The following is a 23001-nucleotide window of genomic DNA, read 5'->3' as shown; positions in this document are numbered from 1 at the left end:
ATGAAGATATAAAACATAATAAATAATAAACATAATATAACGGGGAAAAAAAGAGAAATTGAAACAATAAATGAATATAAAAAATGTGTGGAAAACAGTATACTGAGTTTTTCACTTTTTGTTTTACTTATTTGTTTATCATATTTCTCTTTTTTATTACATTATGTGTTTTATCCTGTATATAATAAAACAAAAAGAGAAATCAAATAAATAGATAAATCTAAAAAAATGTGGGGAAAACTTAGTATACTGAGTTTTTCACATTTTTTTTTTACTTATTTGTTTATCATATTTCTCTTTTTTATTATATTATGTGTGTGCACGCAATATATTCTTTAAATTCACAAAATAATAATCACAGCATCTTCCAAATTGCACATAATTACATAACAATATCACATTTCAAAGTCATTATTACAAATTAATGTTCATAATGTTCCTGACACATTAATTCCAATGCACAACAGAGCTTGATGATCGTGTCAGAGCCTGATTTAAAGCGTCAGGATCGCATCAAAGCATAATAAAGCTCAATAAAGCGTAATAAAACGTATCAAAGCGTGATTTAAAGCGTAACAAAGCCTGATTAAAGCGTGAGGGTCCTAATGGATGGTGGGAAAGCTTGTAGTGAAGCGGGACACGCGGCAAGTTCGCCAAAAATTTTTGTGATATTGACTAGTGACATTGAATATAAAAAATAAAAGAAATGCCTTTTATTATTGTCAACTAGCATAAGAAATGAAAGATAGATATTTATTAAGATGACAAAGAAATAAAAGAAATGAAGATATAAAACTTAATAAATAATAAATAATAAACATAATATAACGGGGAAAAAAAGAGAAATTGAAACAATAAATGAATATAAAAAATGTGTGGAAAACAGTATACTGAGTTTTTCACTTTTTTTTTTACTTATTTGTTTATCATATTTCTCTTTTTTATTACATTATGTGTTTTATCCTGTATATAATAAAACAAAAAGAGAAATCAAATAAATAGATAAATCTAAAAAAATGTGGGGAAAACTTAGTATACTGAGTTTTTCACATTTTTTTTTACTTATTTGTTTATCATATTTCTCTTTTTTATTATATTATGTGTGCGCACGCAATTTATTCATCAAATTCACAAAATAATAATCACAGCATCTTCCAAATTGCACATAATTACAAAACAATATCACATTTCAAAGTCATTATTACAAATTAATGTTCATAATGTTCATGACACATTAATTCCAATGCACAACAGAGCTTGATAATCGTATCAAAGCGTGATTTAAAGCGTCAGGATCGCATCAAAGCATAATAAAGTTCAATAAAGCGTAATAAAACGTATCAAAGCGTGATTTAAAGCGTAACAAAGCCTGATTAAAGCGTGAGGGTCCTAATGGATGGTGGGAAAGCTTGTAGTGAAGCGGGACACGCGGCAAGTTCGCCAAAATTTTTTGTGATATTGACTAGTGACATTGAATATAAAAAATAAAAGAAATGCCTTTTATTATTGTCAACTAGCATAAGAAATGAAAGATAGATATTTATTAAGATGACAAAGAAATAAAAGAAATGAAGATATAAAACATAATAAATAATAAACATAATATAACGGGGGAAAAAAGAGAAATTGAAACAATAAATGAATATAAAAAATGTGTGGAAAACAGTATACTGAGTTTTTCACTTTTTTTTTTACTTATTTGTTTATCATATTTCTCTTTTTTATTACATTATGTGTTTTATCCTCTATATAATAAAACAAAAAGAGAAATCAAATAAATAGATAAATCTAAAAAAATGTGGGGAAAACTTAGTATACTGAGTTTTTCACATTTTTTTTTACTTATTTGTTTATCATATTTCCCTTTTTTATTATATTATGTGTGCGCACGCAATTTATTCATCAAATTCACAAAATAATAATCACAGCATCTTCCAAATTGCACATAATTACATAACAATATCACATTTCAAAGTCATTATTACAAATTAATGTTCATAATGTTCCTGACACATTAATTCCAATGCACAACAGAGCTTGATGATCGTGTCAGAGCCTGATTTAAAGTGTCAGGATCGCATCAAAGCATAATAAAGTTCAATAAAGCGTAATAAAACGTATCAAAGCGTGATTTAAAGCGTCAGGATCGCATCAAAGCATAATAAAGTTCAATAAAGCGTAATAAAACGTATCAAAGCGTGATTTAAAGCGTATCAAAGCGGGATCAAAGCGGCATCAAATCGTGAGGAACGGTAATTCGTCCACCCCAAAGCGGCAACTAATTTGTATCAGAGCGTATCAAAGCATAACATTACTTCGGAGATCGGGATATTCGTGGAAAAATTGACAAAAATGATGGTGTGAACCAGGCATTAGTACCATTTTGATTCCGTCCTAATAGAAACACCTGTAATAGACGCTGCACAGTAATTGACCGATTAAGGTCCATTACAAGTCCTGCTCTTCTCAAATCACACACACACACACACACACACACACACACACACACACACACACACACACACACACACACACACACACACACACACACACACACACACACACACACACACACACACACACACACACACACGTGACCTGCCTGCAGCACACCTTATTACCCCCTCAACTAATAGTGCTCTTAGTTAAATTGCAGAGTTCACTTGAGCAACAGGAGTGCAGTCACAAGGTTACCACTCCTCAATACCTTTTCAAGCCCATAATTAAATCAAGCATGTTTGGCACCGGATATTGTTGTGCTTCCTTGAACAACACGTGCAAGCATTCATATTTCCGAGAAGACAAACTCCCAAGACAATGGACCTGATTTGTTCAAAATTAAAAAAGTACTTGGATGAAGCTTAGAGGTGACAGAGCTTTCGCCGCTGCTGCTCCCAAGCTCTGGAACGACCTACCTCTGAGTGTTAGACGAGCCTCCTCTCTTCCTGTTTTTAAATCTCTCTTAAAAACATACTTTTATTCCATGGCTTTTAACACTGAGTGATATCCATCCCGCAATGGCGCCCCATAATACACCTGCTGTGAACCTGTTGTTATGTTTTAGTTATTTTATTTATTTATTTTTATTGTGTTGTGTTTGTGTTGTGTTGTGTTTGCTTGGTACTCGTAATATCTTTTAACCTGCCCATTGTACAGCACTTTGGCTACATTTTAAATGTGCTTTATAAATAAAGTTGATTTGATTTGAAATGAGCTGAAAATGTAATGTAGTTCAGTGGTTTTTAACTTTTCAAAAACATTCGGGCCAGAGACCCACTCAAATATTAACACGGAATAAGTAATCTTACTCTTTATTCTAATCGTATTCAGTAATTATATCCACCCTACTTACAGTTTACAAGCTTGTCAAATGACATAAAAAAAAACATGTGTTAATCCCGAATATTATTTATTCAACACATAGACCGTAGTCTTAGGTCAGGCTGATTAAAACAATTAGTACTAACCTAATGTGCTGCAAAAAACAAAAGGGACTCAAATAACTAAAAAAAAAAATATATATATACAATTATTGTGGTGGCTTAGATGAAAGAGTGGCCAAATATTTTGTGTTTTTTTAATGGAAATTTCTCATTGAATTAAAGCGAAAATAAAAATAAAAAAGGCTTCAGCATTTAAGTCCCATCTTAAAACTCATCTGTATGGACTGGACTCTCACTATAATGTTAGATCCACTATGGACTGGACTCTCACTATTATGTTAGATCCACTATGGACTGGACTCTCACTATTATGTTAGATCCACTATGGACTGGACTCTCACTATTATGTTAGATCCACTATGGACTGGACACTCACACTATTATGTTAGATCCACTATGGACTTGACTCTCCGTATAATGTTAGATCCATTATGGACTAGACTCACACTATGATGTTAGATCCACTATGGACTGGACTCACACTATTATGTTAGATCCACTATGGACTGGACACTCACACTATTATGTTAGATCCACTATGGACTTGACTCTCCGTATAATGTTAGATCCATTATGGACTGGACTCTCACACTATTATGTTAGATCCACTATGGACTGGACTCTCACACTATTATGTTAGATCCACTATGGACTGGACTTTCACACTATTATGTTAGATCCACTATGGACTGGACTCTCACACTATTATGTTAGATCCACTAAGGACTGGACTCTCACACTATAATGTTAGATCCACTATGGACTGGACTCTCACACTATTATGTTAGATCCACTATGGACTGGACTCTCACACTATTATGTTAGAGCCACTATGGACTGGACTCTCACACTATTATGTTAAATCCACTATGGACTGGACTCTCACTATTATGTTAGATCCACTAAGGACTGGACTCTCACTATTATGTTAGATCAACTATGGACTGGACTCTCACACTTTTATGTTAGATCCACTATGGACTGGACTCTCACTATTATGTTAGATCCACTATGGACTGGACTCTCTCACTATTATGTTGGATCCACTATGGACTGGACTCTCACTATTATGTTAGATCAACTATGGACTGGACTCTCACTATTATGTTAGATCCACTATGAACTGCACTCTCACTATTATGTTAGATCAACTATGGACTGGACTCACACTATTATGTTAGATCCACTATGGACTGGACTCACACTATTATGTTAGATCCACTATGGACTGGACTCTCACACTATTATGTTAGATCCACTATGGACTGGACTCTCACACTATTATGTTAGATCCACTATGGACTGGACTCTCACACTATTATGTTAGATCCACTATGGACTGGACTCTCACTATTATGTTAGATCCACTATGGACTGGACTCTCACACTATTATGTTAGATCCACTATGGACTGGACTCTTACTATTATGTTAGATCCACTATGGACTTGACTCTCCGTATAATGTTAGATCCATTATGGACTAGACTCTCACTATTATGTTAGATCCACTATGGACTGGACGCTCACACTATTATGTTAGATCCACTATGGACTGGACTCTCACACTATTATGTTAGATCCAATATGGACTGGACTCTCACACTATTATGTTAGATCCACTATGGACTGGACTCTCACACTATTATGTTAGATCCACTAGGGACTTGACTCTCCGTATAATGTTGGATCCATTATGGACTGGACTCTCACTATTATGTTCGATCCACTATGGACTGGACTCTCACTATTATGTTAGATCCACTATGGACTGGACTCTCACTATTATGTTAGAACCACTATGGACTTGACTCTCCGTATAATGTTGGATCCATTATGGACTGGACTCTCACTATTATGTTAGATCCACTATGGACTGGACTCTCACACTATTATGTTAGATCCACTATGGACTGGACTCTCACACTATTATGTTAGATCCACTATGGACTGGACTCTCTCACTATTATGTTAGATCCACTATGGACTGGACTCTCACTATTATGTTAGATCCACTATGGACTGGATTCTCACACTATTATGTTAGATCCACTATGGACTGGACTCTCTCACTATTATGTTAGATCCACTATGGACTGGACTCTCACACTATTATGTTAGATCCACTATGGACTGGACTCTCACTATTATGTTAGATCCACTATGGACTGGACTCTCACACTATTATGTTAGATCAACGATGGACTGGACTCTCACACTATTATGTTAAATCCACTATGGACTGGACTCTCACTATTATGTTAGATCCACTATGGACTGGACTCTCACACTATTATGTTAGATCCACGATGGACTGGACTCTCACACTATTATGTTAGATCCACTATGGACTGTACTCTCACTATTATGTTAGAACCACTATGGACTTGACTCTCCGTATAATGTTGGATCCATTATGGACTGGACTCTCACTATTATGTTAGATCCACTATGGACTGGACTCTCACACTATTATGTTAGATCCACTATGGACTGGACTCTCACACTATTATGTTAGATCCACTATGGACTGGACTCTCTCACTATTATGTTAGATCCACTATGGACTGGACTCTCACTATTATGTTAGATCCACTATGGACTGGACTCTCACACTATTATGTTAGATCCACTATGGACTGGACACTCACACTATTATGTTAGATCCACTATGGACTTGACTCTCCGTATAATGTTAGATCCATTATGGACTGGACTCTCACACTATTATGTTAGATCCACTATGGACTGGACTCTCACACTATTATGTTAGATCCACTATGGACTGGACTCTCACACTATTATGTTAGATCCACTATGGACTGGACTCTCACACTATTATGTTAGATCCACTATGGACTGGACTCTCACACTATTATGTTAGATCCACTATGGACTGGACTCTCACACTATTATGTTAGATCCACTATGGACTGGACTCTCACACTATTATGTTAGATCCACTATGGACTGGACTCTCACACTATTATGTTAGATCCACTATGGACTGGACTCTCACACTATTATGTTAGATCCACTAAGGACTGGACTAGATTTCACTTTTTGCAGTGCAACGGCTGTCACTTAGTTTGATTGGGCTCATTACAAGCAGCTTCTCCCTACAAAAGCCAGCTGAAGTGCCTCGGGCTCTAAACTCACCACAATATAAGACGTAGTGAACAAGCACTGCCGTGTATCTGCATTACGTGCCTAATAAATCATGCAGGATGCGGCGGGCGTGCAAATCCTGCAAGTCGGCAACACTAAGTGGCTAAGTGACTCATGTTGATGCACCTTGATCCCCGGGTGAAGTCAACAGCAAGTGGGTTTCATGTGTTTATATGTCGGCGGCTGTGACTGTCGTGTGCGGAACTGCAGCCGCTCAGGGTCGCTGCATGCCAAACAACAAAGGTGTCAGTCATTTTGAGCGCCCTTCCCCACTGCCCGCTAGCCACTGTTGCTCTCGCATTCAACTCAGCTCTCAGGCCGCTTCATGTCCAGAGGCTGGACTTGTAGTGCGAGGTTGGCCGGAGGGAGGGTGGGAATAAAGCGGTGAAGTGTCTTCAGAGGTTTTTATTCAAGACATTGTTAGTGTGTGTGTGTGTGTGTGTGTAGCATAACACTAATGGACAACAGTGTTATTGTTTGTGCTGCAGCTTGATGTGTTATTCATGGCTTCCGTTGGAAGCGTGTTGAAGGTCAAAGACATGATGCTGAGTATCCTGCAAGCATTTTTTTTTTCTACAGCAAAGAAGCACTCACATTGGATCTATTCATAGCTGCCTTTAGTCAATAATAATGTTTTCTTTTGCTTCGCTTCGCAGTCCCTTTTACTTACAAAACCCAAAAGCAGTGAAGTTGTCACGTTGTGTAATTGGTAAATAAAAAGAGAATACAATGATTTGCAAATCCTTTTTTAACTTATATTCAATTGAATAGACTGCAAAGACAAGATACTAAAAGGCCTACTGAAAGCCACTACTAGCGACCACGCAGTCTGATAGTTTGTATATCAATGATGAAATCTTAACATTGCAACACATGCCAATACGGCCGGGTTAACTTATAAAGTGACATTTAAAACTTCCCGGGAAATATCCGGCTGAAACGTCGCGGTATGATGACGTATGCGCGTGACGAAGTCAGAGGAACGGAAGTTATGGTACCCCGTAGAATCCTATACAAAAAGCTCTGTTTTCATTTCATAATTCCACAGTATTCTGGACATCTTTTGCAATTTGTTTAATGAACAATGAAGGCTGCAAAGAAGACAGTTGTAGGTGGGATCGGTGTATTAGCAGCGGACTACAGCAACACAACCAGGAGGACTTTGTTGGAGCGCTAGCCGCGCTAGCCGCGCTAGCCGCCGACCTCACCTTGACTTCCTACGTCTCCGGGCCGCCAAACGCATCGGGTGAAGTCCTTCGTCCTTCTGCCGATCGCTGGAACGCAGGTGAGCACGGGTGTTGATGAGTAGATGAAGGCTGGCTGGCGTAGGTGGAGAGCTAATGTTTTTAGCATAGCTCTGTGAGGTCCCGTTGCTAAGTGGCTAAGTTCGCTTCAATGGCGTCGTTAGCACAGCATTGTTAACCTTTGCCAGCCTGGAAAGCATTAACCGTGTATTTACATGTCCACGGTTTAATAGTATTGTTGATGTTCTATCTATCCTTCCAGTCAGGGGTTTATTTTTTTGTTTCTATATGCAGTTAAAGCACGATGCTATCACGTTAGCTCGTAGCTAAAGTGCTTCGCCGATGTACTGTCGTGGAGATAAAAGTCACTATGAATGTCCATTTCGCGTTCTCGACTCTCATTTTCAAGAGGATATAGTATCCCAGGTGGTTTAAAATACAAATCCGTGATCCACAATAGAAAAAGGAGAAAGTGTGGAATCCAATGAGCCAGCTTGTACCTAAGTTACGGTCAGAGCGAAAAAAGATACGTCCTGCACTGCACTCTAGTCCTTCACTCTCACGTTCCTCATCCACGAATCTTTCATCCTGGCTCAAATTAATGGGGTAATCGTCGCTTTCTCTGTCTGAATCGCTCTCGCTGCTGGTGTAAACAATGGGGAAATGTGAGGAGCCTTTCAACCTGTGACGTCACGCTACTTCCGGTACAGGCAAGGCTTTTTTTTATCAGCGACCAAAAGTTGCAAACTTTATCGTCGATGTTCTCTACTAAATCCTTTCAGCAAAAATATGGCAATATCGCAAAATGATCAAGTATGACACATAGAATGGATCTGCTATCCCCGTTTAAATAAAAAAAAATCATTTCAGTAGGCCTTTAAGTTGTTCAACAGTCCAGGGGTCTCCCTTGTGCTATTTTAGGCTTCATAATGCACCAGGTCTGTAGTCCAGACAGGTCTGGACTACAGGCAGGCCAGTCTAGTACCCGCACTCTTTTACTGTGAAGCCACGTTTAAGTAATACGTGGCTTGGCATTGTCTTGCTGAAATAAGCAGGGGCGTCCATGATAACGTTGCTTGGATGGCAACATATGTTGCTCCAAAAGCTGTATGTACCTTTCAGCATTAATGGTGCCTTCACAGATGTGTAAGTTACCCATGTCTTGGGCACTAATACACCCCCATACCATCACACATGCTGCCTTTTACACTTTGCACCTAGAACAATCCGGATGGTTCTTTTCCTCTTTGGTCCGGAGGACACGACGTCCACAGTTTCCAAAAACAATTTGAAATGTGGACTCGTCAGACCACAGAACACTTTTCCACTTTGTATCAGTCCATCTTAGATGAGCTCAGGCCCAGCGAAGCAGGCTGCGTTCCTGGGTGTTGTTGATAAAAGACTTTGGCTTTGCATAGTAGAGTTTTAACTTGCACTTACAGATGTAGCGACAAACTGTAGTCACTGACAGTGGTTTTCTGAAGTGTTCCTGAGCCCATGTGGTGATATCCTTTACACACTGATGTCGCTTTTTGACGGGCATCCAATGTTACGTGCAGTGATTTCTCCAGATTCTCTGAACCTTTTGATGATATTACAGACCGTAGATGGTGAAATCCCTAAATTCCTTGCAATATCTCGTTGAGAAATGTTGTTCTTAAACTGTTGGACAATTTGCTCAGGCATTTGTTGACAAAGTGGTGACCCTCACCCCGTCCTTGTTTGTGAATGACTGAGCATTTCATGGAAGCTGCTTTTATACCCAATCATGGCACCCACCTGTTCCCAATTAGCCTGTTCACCTGTGGGATGTTCCAAATAAGTGTTTGATGAGCATTTCTCAACTTTCTCAGTCTTTTTTACCGCTTGTGCCAGCTTTTTTGAAACATGTTGCAGGCATCGAATTCCAAAATGAGCTAATATTTGTAAAAAAATGACAACGTTTTCCAGTTCAAACATGAAATATCTTGTCTTTGCAGTCTCTTCAATTGAATATAAGTTGAAAAGGATTTGCAAATCATTGTATTCTGTTTTTATTTACCATTTACACAAGGTGCCAACTTCACTGCTTTTGGGGTTTGTACAACTGAGTACTGCTGCTGCCCGTACGGACGACAGCTGAGAAACAATTATTTTTTTGGTGGCCCCGGGCAGATTTGGTACAGCATGGCAACATAAGCTGGCTGGATTCTGATTGGATACAAACTAAAACTAAAAACAACAGCACTGGAAGACATGAAGAGAATGTGAATACTTTTCGATATTTAGGGAAAGTAAATAAACCAATTATTGTATCTTTAATTATGATGATGATTTCTGGGTATGTTAGGCCATCAGAGAAGGCCTTGCTGGCCCAGACAACACACCACTGGTCAAACTCCAGCTTTGACTCTTCCACAGCAGACATTAGATGCTTTAAAGATGCTGCGAAATAAAAGTCAGGAAAATCTGCCCGTTTTTAGCAATCTAAAATATATTAGAATTGCATTCTTCAAACACAGGTGTGGCTTGCAGCAGCAATCAGCACACAGTGTTGAACAAAGTTATAATTGCTGGGGTAAGTGTCTCTCAGCTAACTAAATATCACAGCCAAACTCATCCGCAGTCCCCAGGAAATCTAAGAGAGCTATTTTTAATCCGAGGAAGAGGCCTTCAGGCTACACGCGCTCATTTAGTTTGGCTTCCTGGCTATATTTCCACTGCTCTTCGACAGCACCGAGGTGGATTTTGGCCTGCAGACAGGAGCACGAAAACATCCGCCCATTTAAACAGGCTGTTAACACACAGACAGACCATCTCTCAGGAACAGGGAACGTGGTCCCGGTGTCGTTCTTTTCAATTGACAGTATTGGCAGGCTTCTATCTGCACGAACAAACACACTTTGCTACTCGTAAAGGAAGACAAGGGTGGGATGACAGGGAAGACATGGAATGTGTTCCATGTAACAATAACACTTTTAGAAAACAAATACAAACTGCACGGAACCACACGATCTGATTGTGATTGTCTTATTAAATAGTTCATAGGAAGTCAATTTATATAATATGTAAGGGAACTACTTTCAATAACAGGAGATTTATGACAGCAAAATCTAAACATCAGACATGGAAATGATCAGCTGGACTCTCGACTCAATTGACAAAATCTTTTCGACGAGGAAAATAGGTTCGGGGGAGCCTGGCTGCCCTGATGGAACCATTGCTGCGGGGTATGTGAGAGATTCCTGGGACAAATGGAGAATCATGTGCCTCTCAGTCCTTTCCATCGAGGACGTGGATGACATCTACCTATTTGGAACCGTGATCGCGGGGCACCTGCGGATTGGGCTGGGCATTGCTCTGGTGCATTGTCAAATTCGTAAGACGATGGGCAGCCGCTCAAGGAGCCCAAAGGCTGTTCGTCACAATTGAAGGATTGGGTCGGGCTGTGGGATCACAATCTGAGGCGATTTCTGAACTGATGGATCACATCGTGGAGAAGCTTGTTGAAAGGGAACACTTGGATATAATGATAATAATAATAATAATAATACCTGGGATTTATATAGCGCTTTTCTAAGTACCCAAAGTCGCTTTACATGTTAAAAACCCATCATTCATTCACACCTGGTGGTGGTAAGCTACTTTCGTAGCTACAGCTGCCCTGGAGTAGACTGACGGAAGCGTGGCTGCCAATTTGCGCCTACGGCCCCTCCGACCACCACCTATCATTCATTCATCATTCATTCACCGGTGTGAGCGGCACCGGGGGCAAGGGTAAGGTGTCCTGCCCAAGGACACAACGGCATGGTAAGTGGCAGGGAGCGAACCTGCAACCCTCAGGTTTCTGACACGGGCGCTCTACCCACTACGCCATGCCGCCCCAATATGAGAGCCAACATGGACGAATAGAACAGACAAGCCATTGTAATGTATGCACGCGGGAAAACAAAAATCCTAGTCTACGATTTGACTCCCTTGAAAGGCCTTGACGCTGCAACAACAGGAGCAGGCTGTTCTGTAAACATCCCCGAGGACTCTCAAAGATGGACGCTTTTGACCTCCCTCAATGACACCTGGAAATTGAACTTTGCTTGCATTGCATGCAGAATGGCCCCAGGCCTATGGACACAACACCACTACACCCAAAGACGATGGACATATACACAAACACACACCCCACCCCCACCCAACGCCTTCACCACCGCTTGATTCCCAGAGCCCCAAAAAAAGTCTGCGGGCTATAGAGCATTTTCTATTCGGGCTCCAGTACTCTGGAATGCCCTCCCGGTAACAGTTAGAGATGCTACCTCAGTAGAAGCATTTAAGTCCCATCTTAAAACTCATTTGTATAATCTAGCCTTTAAATAGACCCCCCTTTTTTAGACCAGTTGATCTGCCGTTTCTTTTCTTCTCTCCTCTTCTCCCCTGTCCCTTGCTAGGGGGAGTTGCATAGGTCCGGTGGCCATGGATGAAGTCCTGGCTGTCCAGAGTCGGGACCCCGGGTGGACCACTAGCCTGTGCATCGGTTGGGGACATCTCTGCGCTGCTGACCCGTCTCCGCTCGGGATGGTTTCCTGCTGGCCCCACTATGGACTGGACTCTCGCTGATGTGTTGGATACACTGTGGACTGTACTTTCACAATATTATGTCAGACCCACTCGACATCCATTGCTTTCGGTCTCCCCTAGAGGGGGTGGGGGGGTTACCCACATATGCGGTCCTCTCCAAGGTTTTTCATAGTCATTCACCGACGTCCCACTGGGGTGAGTTTTTCCTTGCCCGTATGTGGGCTCTGTACCGAGGATGTTGTTGTGGCTTGTGCAGCCCTTTGAGACATTTGTGATTTGGGGCTATATAAATAAACATTGATTGATTGATTGATTGATTGATGATCGGCTGAGTAGCGGTTTATAGCAGCAGGCCGGTCTCCAATCATTTGACAAAAAGCATGAATAAGGTAGCGAACTGCCATGGACGCAACAGATTGCCGTGTTTGCAATGAAGTTATAACCATAGACATCTTATAAGTAGACGCAGCATTGGCTGCTGTGACGCGATAAATTCGGCCGCCATCTTGAAGTGGCGAACAGCCTAAACTGACAGTTGGCAGGTAGAAAACAAAGATGCAAGGCTGGTGTTCAATGAGTGTGCATATTATATATACAGTAGTTCTCTGCAAACCTATGACATGTTCTATTTTGTCTTCATTATTTTGTCGGAATGCACCAGAATGCTTCATTTGTATGTGAAAATCACAAATAAATCTTCTGGGGGAGGATGACCCCCCCTTACAGGGGTTTGGTTTACAAACTTTCAGCCCTACCTAAAACAAAATTCACCAGCCGCCACTGATTATGATGCATTCTCATTTTAGGCAAAGTATAAGACGATACTTTCCGACTGCTACCGTCAAGATTGTTCCTACCGTATTTTCCGCACCATAAGGCGCCCCGTGTTATTAGCCGCACGTTTAATGAACGGAATATTTCAAAACTTTGTTTACCTATTAGCCGCCCCGTGCCATTAGCCGCACCTACGCTACGCTAAAGGGAATGTCAACAAAACAGTCAGATAGGTCAGTCAAACTTTAATAATATATTACAAACCAGCGTTCTAACAACTCTGTTCACTCCCAAAATGTAATGTGCAAATGTGCAATCACAAAAATAGTAACACTCAAAATAGTGCAGAGCAATAGCAACATCAATAACTCAACGTTGCTCATACGTTAGTGTCACGCAACACACAAAACAAACATTTAAAGCTCACTTTCTGAAGTTATTACTCATCCACAAATCCCTCGAATTCTTCTTCTTCGGTGTGCTTCACTTGTTTTTTGACACCATCTGTGATGTGGACGCGCATGCAGTCGTAGATCAACAGGAACGGCGCTGCGTGAAAAAAGTCACCCGGTGTCTTCGCGTAAACGTCTATCAACCACTCGCTCATCTTTTCTTCAGCCATCCATCCCTTCGAGTTAGCTTTTATGATGACGCCGGCTGGAAAGTTCTCTTTTGGCAAGGTCTTCCTTTTGAATATCACCGTGGGTGGAAGTTTCTGGCCGTTAGCATGGCAAGCTAGAACCACAGTAGGACGACTTCTCATTCCCTGTGGTGCGAATATTCACCGTACGTGCTCCCGTTGTATCCACAGTGCGGTTCACATGAATATCAAAAGTCAGTGGAACCTTGTACGCGTGTCTCTTAGTAGGAGACATTTTGTTGTCTTTACAGAAAAACAAATGAAATTAAATATCCGCGAGCTTCTTCTTCTACGGGGGCGGGTGCTCACCTTGGCGGTTGCTTACAGTAGAAGAAGAAGCGCTTCCTCTTCTATGGGGCGGTTGCTTACCGTAGAAGAAGAAGCACTTCCTCTTTTACGGGGAAAAAAGATGGCGGCTGTTTACCGTAGTTGCGAGACCTAAACTTTATGAAAATAAATATGAATATTAATCCATATATAAGGCGCACCGGGTTATTAGCCGCACTGTCTGCTTTTGAGAAAAAATGTGGTTTTTAGGTGCGGCTTATGGTGCGGAAAATACGGTACTTACTAAAGGGATTGAAACATCTAGTTCTATTTGCTTTACTGATCTTCTGGAAGAAAAACCCAGTGACTGTTGTGAAAGTGCAGCTGACGACAAGGGAAAGACCATGTGACAGCTTGGAGAGACAGCTGACAGGAGGAAATAGACCCCAACGGGGCTGTTATGGGCTAGCTACCCACAGCAGCAGGCTTCGTCACCCTATTAGGGCTAGGGCACAAGAGCCACCTTATCTGGCTACAGAAAGTTCAAGAAGAAGAATACCCCTAGAGTCTGCGAGAGCAGGGGCGCAAGAAGACTCACAGACTGATCTCCCGGTAACGACCCTTGGAATGGACACGACAATGAATGAAGGTAGTGGTAACACTCTCGAGAAACCAGCAGTTGGACATATTCTTCAGACGTGTGTGTGTGGATGGGCTAAAGTAACATCAACCCATGGTCTTAAAGTTCACCAAGGACGGAAGAAATGCCTGGAAACCCCTAACCCAGGGCCCCGCATTGACCGGCTTCTGTTAAGAAGAAGGTTAAATCAGTCGGTCGAAACCCACAGTCCGCAGAGCGTCAGCACCCCGCAGGATGAGGGGGAAGCTTCAGGCAGAACCACCAGTCCAAGACCATACCCAGTACACCGCAAAAAGGAAAACATGCAAGGACGTAAGCCGTTGGTGAAATGGCCAAAGTCTAACAGCAAGGAGTGGGAAACGGAGGGTGTGGCATGGAGGGGGGTGTACCTGGGACGCTAGGTACACCGTTGAGCCCTCTGGAGACGTCGTGGGCTTCAATCAACGAAACGTCGATGAAGCAGGGTGCCCACCTGAAGACCCCAATGACATACTTACCCTCCCTTTCACCACTCCACACCGACTGTTACCGTCAAGATTGTTCCTACTTCCTAAAGGGATTGAAACATCTAGTTCTATTTGCTTTACTGATTAACAGTATAATTGTAACCAGGAATACGTCTTCAAGTAACAATATTCAAATACTAACATTGTTGGGTAAGACAGAATTTGGTTTTATTCTGAATCCAGTGAAACAGATTGGTGGTTTTAGCTGTTGTTAAGGCAGCCGCCTTAGCAACATAGCACTGCGGCAAACCCTGCATGTCATCGTTGTTGACATGCTGCTTATCTGCATTGTTGTACTGCAAACAAGCACGCATATGGACATCAGCCCAAAGTGACACATTATCGCCGTTAAATGTTAATAAACGTGTGAATGAAATTGAGGTTTAATAACACACCAACAGGGATTGGCTCGCATAAGAATAAACAATCGATTAACCGATAAGAAATCAATAAGGAAGTCACTGACCAGTTTGTTCTTCTTGGAATATGTTTTCTTGAGCAGCCTCTCGGTCATCCTCTCCTGCTCTCTCTGGGCATGATGGAAGAATCCATTCTCTAATGGATCCATCATAGGCTCTAGAACGTTCTCCTGTTCCTTCCCCACCTCCTCATCTTCCGTCTTCGGCTGTTGCACAGCCTTTTTCTCCTTCCACCGCTCCTTCTTCTCCTGTATCTTTAGAAGTCCTGTTTTCTCCTGCAAAGAGCAAGAGAGCACATTTTTTTAGTCCCGAGGCTAAAACATGTCGTCGTGAAACACTTCGCTGCTGTTGTGTCCTTGGGCAGGACACTTCACCCTTGCCCCCGGTGCCGGGGGCAAGGGGGCAAGGGCATGATTGAATGATAGGTGGTGGTCGGAGGGGCCGTAGGCGCAAACTGGCAGCCTCGCTTCCGTCAGTCTACCCCAGGGCAGCTGTGGCTACAAATGTAGCTTACCACCACCAGGTGTGAATGAATGATGGGTTCCCACTTCTCTGTGAGCGCTTTGAGTATCTGATAATAGAAAAGTGCGCTACAAAATATAATCCATTATTATTATTATTATTATTGTTGTGACAAATCTCAACACCATGCAAGGCAATTCTAATCATCATTGTATGAAATCAGTGAAGGAGAAGTGAGCTATTTGTGTTTTGTTTATATGACTGGCAATATTTAAACTGCACTTTGTTTACAAAGCAGAACTCCACTCAAGACAGTGTAGTCATTGTCAGTAAATAGAAGCATAATGTCTGAATTGAACTAAAAACACCAAGTTTAAGTAAATATTCTTTTACCCTTTGGACAGCTACACAAAATCAGTTGGCGGGCTACTTAAAAACTCTCAAGCTACCTGTTGGAGACCCCAAACCTACTGGTATCACCAGCCCACATCAAACTTAAGAAAGTCAATGACTTCACCATAAAAGTGGGTGACATTGTTATCACCAGGAAAGATGAGGTCACCTACCTAGGTTCCATTCTAGAGGCTAACCTTTCCTGTGATAAAATGGCAACCAAGGTAATCAAAAATGTTAACCAACGAACGAGATTTCTCTACAGAATTTCCTCTCTGGTCAACAAAAGCACCTTGAGGATTCTGGCGGGAACTCTCGTTCAACCCTTTTTCGATTACGCATGCACCTCCTGGTACCCTAGCACCTCCAAAACCCTCAAATCTAAACTCCAAACATCTCAGAACAAGCTAGTCAGGTTACTTCTAGACCTCCACCCCAGATCCCACCTCACTCCTACCCACTTCTCTAAAGTGGGCTGGCTCAAGGTGGAGGACAGAGTTAAACAACTTGCACTGAGCCTAGTCTATAAAATCTGCTACACCTCCCTGATACCGAAGTACATGTCAAACTACTTCCTTAACGTAAATGACCGCCATAACCACAACACCAGGGGGAGCTCCACTAACCATGTTAAACCCAGATTCCGAACTAACAAAGGTCTTAACTCATTCTCTTTCTATGCCACATCAATGTGGAATGCGCTCCCAACAGGTATAAAAGAAAGGGCATCTCTATCCTCCTTCAAAACCGCAATAAAAGTTCACCTCCAGGCAGCTACAACCCTAAACTAACACCCTCCCCAGATTGCTAATAATCAAATGCAGATACTTTTTCTTTTTCTTATGCCTTCTGATCTCTCTCTCTCTCTCTCTATATGTCCACTATTTGATGTCCATATCCCCCCCCCCCCCCTCCACACCCCTGATTGTAAATAATGTAAATAATTCAATGTGATTATCTTATGTGATGACTGTATTATGATAGTATATATCTGTATCATGAATCAATTTAAGTGGACCCCGACTTAAACAAGTTGAAAAACTTATTCGGGTGTTACCATTTAGTGGTCAATTGTACAGAATATGTACTTCACTGTGCAACCTACTAATAAAAGTCTCAATCAATCAATCAAAACCAAGTACCACCTTAGAAAACACCTGGCACTCCAGGTGCCGCCATAATGACCAACATTAAAATACAGTAGTGTACTTCAGTTTCAGTTTCAGTTGATTTGGAACATGCACACAATACTAGGGATGATGTTCGATGTTCGCGTGGAGGAAAATCTATTCCCAAGTGGGCTGTGATGGTAAAATCATGGCATGATATCTTAAAAATAGAGACAGCTCCAGGTTGTTTTCTTTGTTTTACTTGGGCCAAAAATAGAAGAAGCATATTATGAAAATGTACAAATCACAACAAATCCTCTGGACAAAACACTTCAGGTTTGTTGAAAATTCTGAGGAAATTGGCGCAGCTTCAAAAACATGAGCTTAGACTTTGTCTCAGTGGGCCCCATTCAGCAATAAGTTCCTAACTTTTCCTCTTAAATTTCTTCCTAAGAGGAGTCCATTGAAATTCATGATGTGTTCTTAAACGGCCAAATTGTTCCCACCTGCTGTTCTTATGTTGCTGAATGCCAAAAGGTTAACATGTGCGTTTCTATCATAATTTGCATATAAACACGTCCTTATTTCTCAAATATGTATATGTAAACACCATTAATTCTGTAATTTGCATAGGTAAACACCCTTAATTCCCCATATAAGGGCACAATTCCGGCGGAAAAGCCGAACATCAAACACACGGAGAAAACACAAACAGATGACATAAGAGAAATCTGTGTTATCCCGTGGGGGGGGGGAATACATAATGTCAAAACGGAAGTTTAAGAAAGGGGGGACTGCTCTCGGTAGCCTAAAGCATCCAAATAAATATTCGTCACTTCGGGGCAAATAGGTCGACATGGTCGTGAAGTATGCGCTCCCTACCCAGGGCACGATCTGCGGGATCTTGCAGTAGCAAGAAAAAGAATTGCCATTGTGTGAGTTGAGTCTTTTAAAGAGTCACCAATCACTAAATCAACGCCCCCGTAATTCATGATTGTGTGGGGGTTTCTCTCTCTGTGTGTGTGTGTGTGTGTGTGTGTGTGTGTGTGTGTGTGTGTGTGTGTGTGTGTGTGTGTGTGTGTGGATTTTGAAATGTCTATATATTGCTCAGTTTATATTGCTCAGTTTGCTATATGTCTGTCTGTCTTATCTATATCTGCCTATCTATGGTATTAATTTAACATTAGACAATAGTAGTAAGGGAACTCGTCACACTTAAGAACAAATAGGCCACTCTAAGAGTGCTCTGGAGCACTCGCAGATTGTGTTTTGATTGATTGATTGATTGATTGGTTTAAACTTTTATTAGTAGATTGCACAATTCAGTACATATTCCGTACAATTGACCACTAAATGGTAACACCCGAATACGTTTTTCAACTTGTTTAAGTCGGGGTCCACTTAAATTGATTCATGATACAGATATATACTATCAGATATATACTATCATCATAATACAGTCAGAGTATGTACATTGAATTATTTACATTATTTACAATCCGGGGTATGGGATGTGGAGGGTGGGGTGGCGGGGTTAGGTTTGGTTGATATCAACACTTCAGTCATCAACAATTGCATCATCAGAGAAATGGACACGTTGGATGGTTCTACCTACGAACAAATCCCAGCTAAGAAAACATTGGTGAATACAAAAATCTCCTTAAAAACTTCGTAAGTGGGCCTAAGAACAAAATGTGTTCTTAAGAACGGTCGCTGAATGGGGCCCAGGGTATTAACAAAGCCAGGATTAAACTTTAAGTCACAGTCTTTCTGGGATTGAACAAAAAAACATAACATGTAAACTCTCCTAGGTATCAAATACCTCCTTAGTCACGTCCACGTATCAAACCAGTGCTAACTCAAACAAAACGGAGGTCAAAACTATTCAAAAGGGTTAAGTTCACTTTTCTCGTGTTTGACAGACATTTTAGGGCAGGTTTTAAGTTTCATGTGGGTCGAGGAGGTACTGTGTACATCTTGCTTGGCCCCGGTATAAACCCGTTTGCTTGCCTCACAGAATTGCTATTGTGACATCCAGTGGACACATTTAGAACAGCAGTTTTTACACTTGGCAAACTCATCACACGGGCCGGAAAAAAACCCGTTTGCGGGCCTGATCTGGCCCAGGGGCCGTTTGTTTGACACCCCTAACCTACAGTGCACTGCAAAAACTGAACTCTAAGTAAGATGAAATATGTCAAATAAGGGTGATATTTGCTTATTTTCTGTCTGATAAGATAATTCTTCTCACTAAGCAGATTTTATGTTTGAGTGTTTTACTTGTTTTAAATGTTTTGGTCCTAAATGATGTCAGTAAGATATTACAGCTTGTTGCTGAGATTTGATGAGCTATATTGAGTAAAACATGCTTGAAACTAGAATATCAACTGTTGCAAAGCTGTGTCATCAACACTCACAAGTAGAAAACTACTTTTTTAAAGTCATCATTTCTTATTTCAAGCATGAACCAAAAAAATCATGACTTTGACACAATTGTGTCTCATAATTAAAACAGATGACAGCCAAATGGACTTTGCTGTTTTATTTCCAATGAAACAATAGAAAATAGGTACTCATATAGTAGTACAGTTGGCACAGTACAGTAAACTGACAGTTAATATTTAAACATTTAACATTTCTAACTATTTTGAACAGAAATAGTTCATGCACATTCAGATGAATTCTTCAAAATTACAATTAAAACACGTACTTGACGTGATGATGTCATGTTATCCATGGAAAAAAGCATTTTTAGACAATATGATTTGCCTGAGCGGCTAGGAGACCCCGAGAGTAACAAGCACTTGCCTTGTTGCCTTTCCATTAAGAACAATACACTAGTTTTTAGTATAAGTTTGCTGGATTCAAGAAATGTAATGCCGAGCGCATATCATTATGTCAAGATAATGGCACTAGCATTTACTTCATTTAAGAATATTTTTCAACATATTGAGCAAAAAGGTCTATTTTTTTTTTCTACCAAGAAAAGTGCACTTGTTATTAGTGAGAATATACTTATTTTAAGCTACACTACCGTTCAAAAGTTTGGGGTCACATTGAAATGTCCTTATTTTTGAAGGAAAAGCACTGTACTTTTCAATGAAGATAACTTGAAACTAGTCTTAACTTTAAAGAAATACACTCTATACATTGCTAATGTGGTAAATGACTATTCTAGCTGCAAATGTCTGCTTTTTGGTGCAATATCTACATAGGTGTATAGAGGCCCATTTCCAGCAACTATCACTCCAGTGTTCTAATGGTACAATGTGTTTGCTCATTGGCTCAGAAGGCTAATTGATGATTACAAAACCCTTGTGCAATCATGTTCACACATCTGAAAACACTTTAGCTCGTTACAGAAGCTACAAAACTGACCTTCCTTTGAGCAGATTGAGTTTCTGGAGCATCACATTTGTGGGGTCAATTAAACGCTCAAAATGGCCAGAAAAAGAGAACTTTCATCTGAAACTCGACAGTCTATTCTTGTTCTTAGAAATGAAGGCTATTCCGCTAAATTGTTTGGGTGACCCCAAACTTTTGAACGGTAGTGTATATTGGGGTTCATTAAAGTTAGCTAATTTGACTTGTTTTGGAAAGTCTTGACAAGCCGAGTTTTCTTGTTCTATTGGCAGATAATTGTGCTTAGTTCAAATAAAATACCCCTCATTTTTGTATTTTTTTTTTCTTGTTTTTGAACACTGACTTTTTGCAGTGCGCTCGTCTGCTCTTGATCGGGTCTGTGTACTGAAAATGTTATTTGGTAGTACTTCTCATGTGCAACGACCATAAAGTGCTTATCCAATCCCACTTTGCAATGCAGCCAAGTGGCTCCATTAGTCATCCAGCAGATGGCACTTGGGTCTTCATGTTTTATTGGGAATTAATGAAACCTTCAGCATTGCGGTGGAAAAATGCCAGACAAACAACACAGAGGGACAAACTGTACATGTCTGGTTAAAGGCGGAATATCGGACTGACCAGGTGCACAGAGCAACCAGAAATCAAAAATGTATACAGGCAAACATCCTGTTCAGTTTCTACAAAGCATGCAAAGACGAGGAGAATAATCAGTCTCTTTCTAAAGTCACATTTAATCCTGTCAACAGCAGAACAATGCCTTACTAGAGCCATAATCACTTTATGGCTGTGATGTAATGAGATTACGATATGAACTGCACGGCAGTTTTTACACACATTGCAGAAAATACACTCTCTCGACATTCAGACTGTGACCCCCCCCCCCCCCCCCTAATCATTCCTTTCACGCTTCAGTCACGGCCCGCTTGGAAGCGATGTTTGTTTATTGGAATTCAAAGACTATTTGTAACAGCCCGCTGTCTTACACAATAGTTTTCCTTCAGCCATTTCCTCACACTTTCCCCCCGCGTTGCTTGTCAGTTCTGATTGGTGATGTGACTTCATCTGAGCTGCAGTGCAACAATGTTGCCGTGGTGCACAGCATCATCCATCCATCCATCCATTTTCTACCGGTTGTCCCTATAGGCCAGGAGTCACCAACCTTTTTGAAAGCAAGAGCTACTTCTTGGGTACTGATTAATGTGAAGGGCTACCAGTTTGATACACACTTCAATAAATTGCTAGAAATAGCCAATTTGCTCAATTTACCTTTAACTCTATGTTATTATTAATAATTAATGATATTTACACTTAATTGAACGGTTTAAAAGAGGAGAAAACACGAAAAAAATGACAATTAAATTTTGAAACATAGTTTATCTTCAATTTCGACTCTTTAAAATTCAAAATTCAACCGAAAAAAAGAAGAGAAAAACTACCTAATTCGAATCTTTTTGAAAAAATTAAAAAAAGAATTTATGGAACATCATTAGTAATTTTTTTTTATTAAGATTAATTTTAGAATATTAATGACATGTTTTAAATAAGTTAAAATCCAATCTACACTTTGTTAGAATATATAACAATCGGTAGGTTGGAGTTCAAATCCCAGCCGAGTCATACCAAAGACTATAAAAATGGGACCCATAACCTCCCTGCTTGGCACTCAGCAACACGGGTTGGAGTTGGGGGTTAAATCACCAAAATGATTCCCGGGCGCGGCGCCGCTGCTGCCCACTGCTCCCCAAGGGGATGGGTCAAATGCAGAGGACAAATTTCACCACATCTAGTGTGTGTGTGACAATCATTGGTACTTTAATCTTTAATCTTTAATCTTAAATTGGACCCAGCGATGAGGTGGCGACTTGTCCAGGGTGTACCCCGCCTTCCGCCTGATTGTAGCTGAGATAGGCTCCAGCACCCCCGCGACCCCAAAGGGAATAAGCGGTAGAAAATGGATGGATGGATGGATGGATGGACCATGCTATATTTCTAACAAAGACAAATCATTATTTCTTCTAGATTTT

The 23001-nt window shown here is 40.7% G+C and overlaps 1 protein-coding gene across 1 annotated transcript in view; it reads right to left on the bottom strand.

The window, feature by feature from the left end:
- LOC133652762 (fibrosin-1-like protein) overlaps nucleotides 1–23001 on the bottom strand; it is a 498516-nt gene that overhangs the window by 284631 nt on the left and 190884 nt on the right. The window contains exon 2 of the mRNA XM_062051814.1: nucleotides 15698–15925. Within this exon, the coding sequence (XP_061907798.1) occupies nucleotides 15698–15925 (228 nt within the window). The remainder of the gene's footprint in view (nucleotides 1–15697; nucleotides 15926–23001) is intronic.

This window comes from Entelurus aequoreus, linkage group LG06, assembly GCF_033978785.1.
Source record: "Entelurus aequoreus isolate RoL-2023_Sb linkage group LG06, RoL_Eaeq_v1.1, whole genome shotgun sequence".
Classification (NCBI taxonomy): domain Eukaryota; kingdom Metazoa; phylum Chordata; class Actinopteri; order Syngnathiformes; family Syngnathidae; genus Entelurus; species Entelurus aequoreus.
This window is presented reverse-complemented; position numbering and strand designations above follow the sequence as displayed.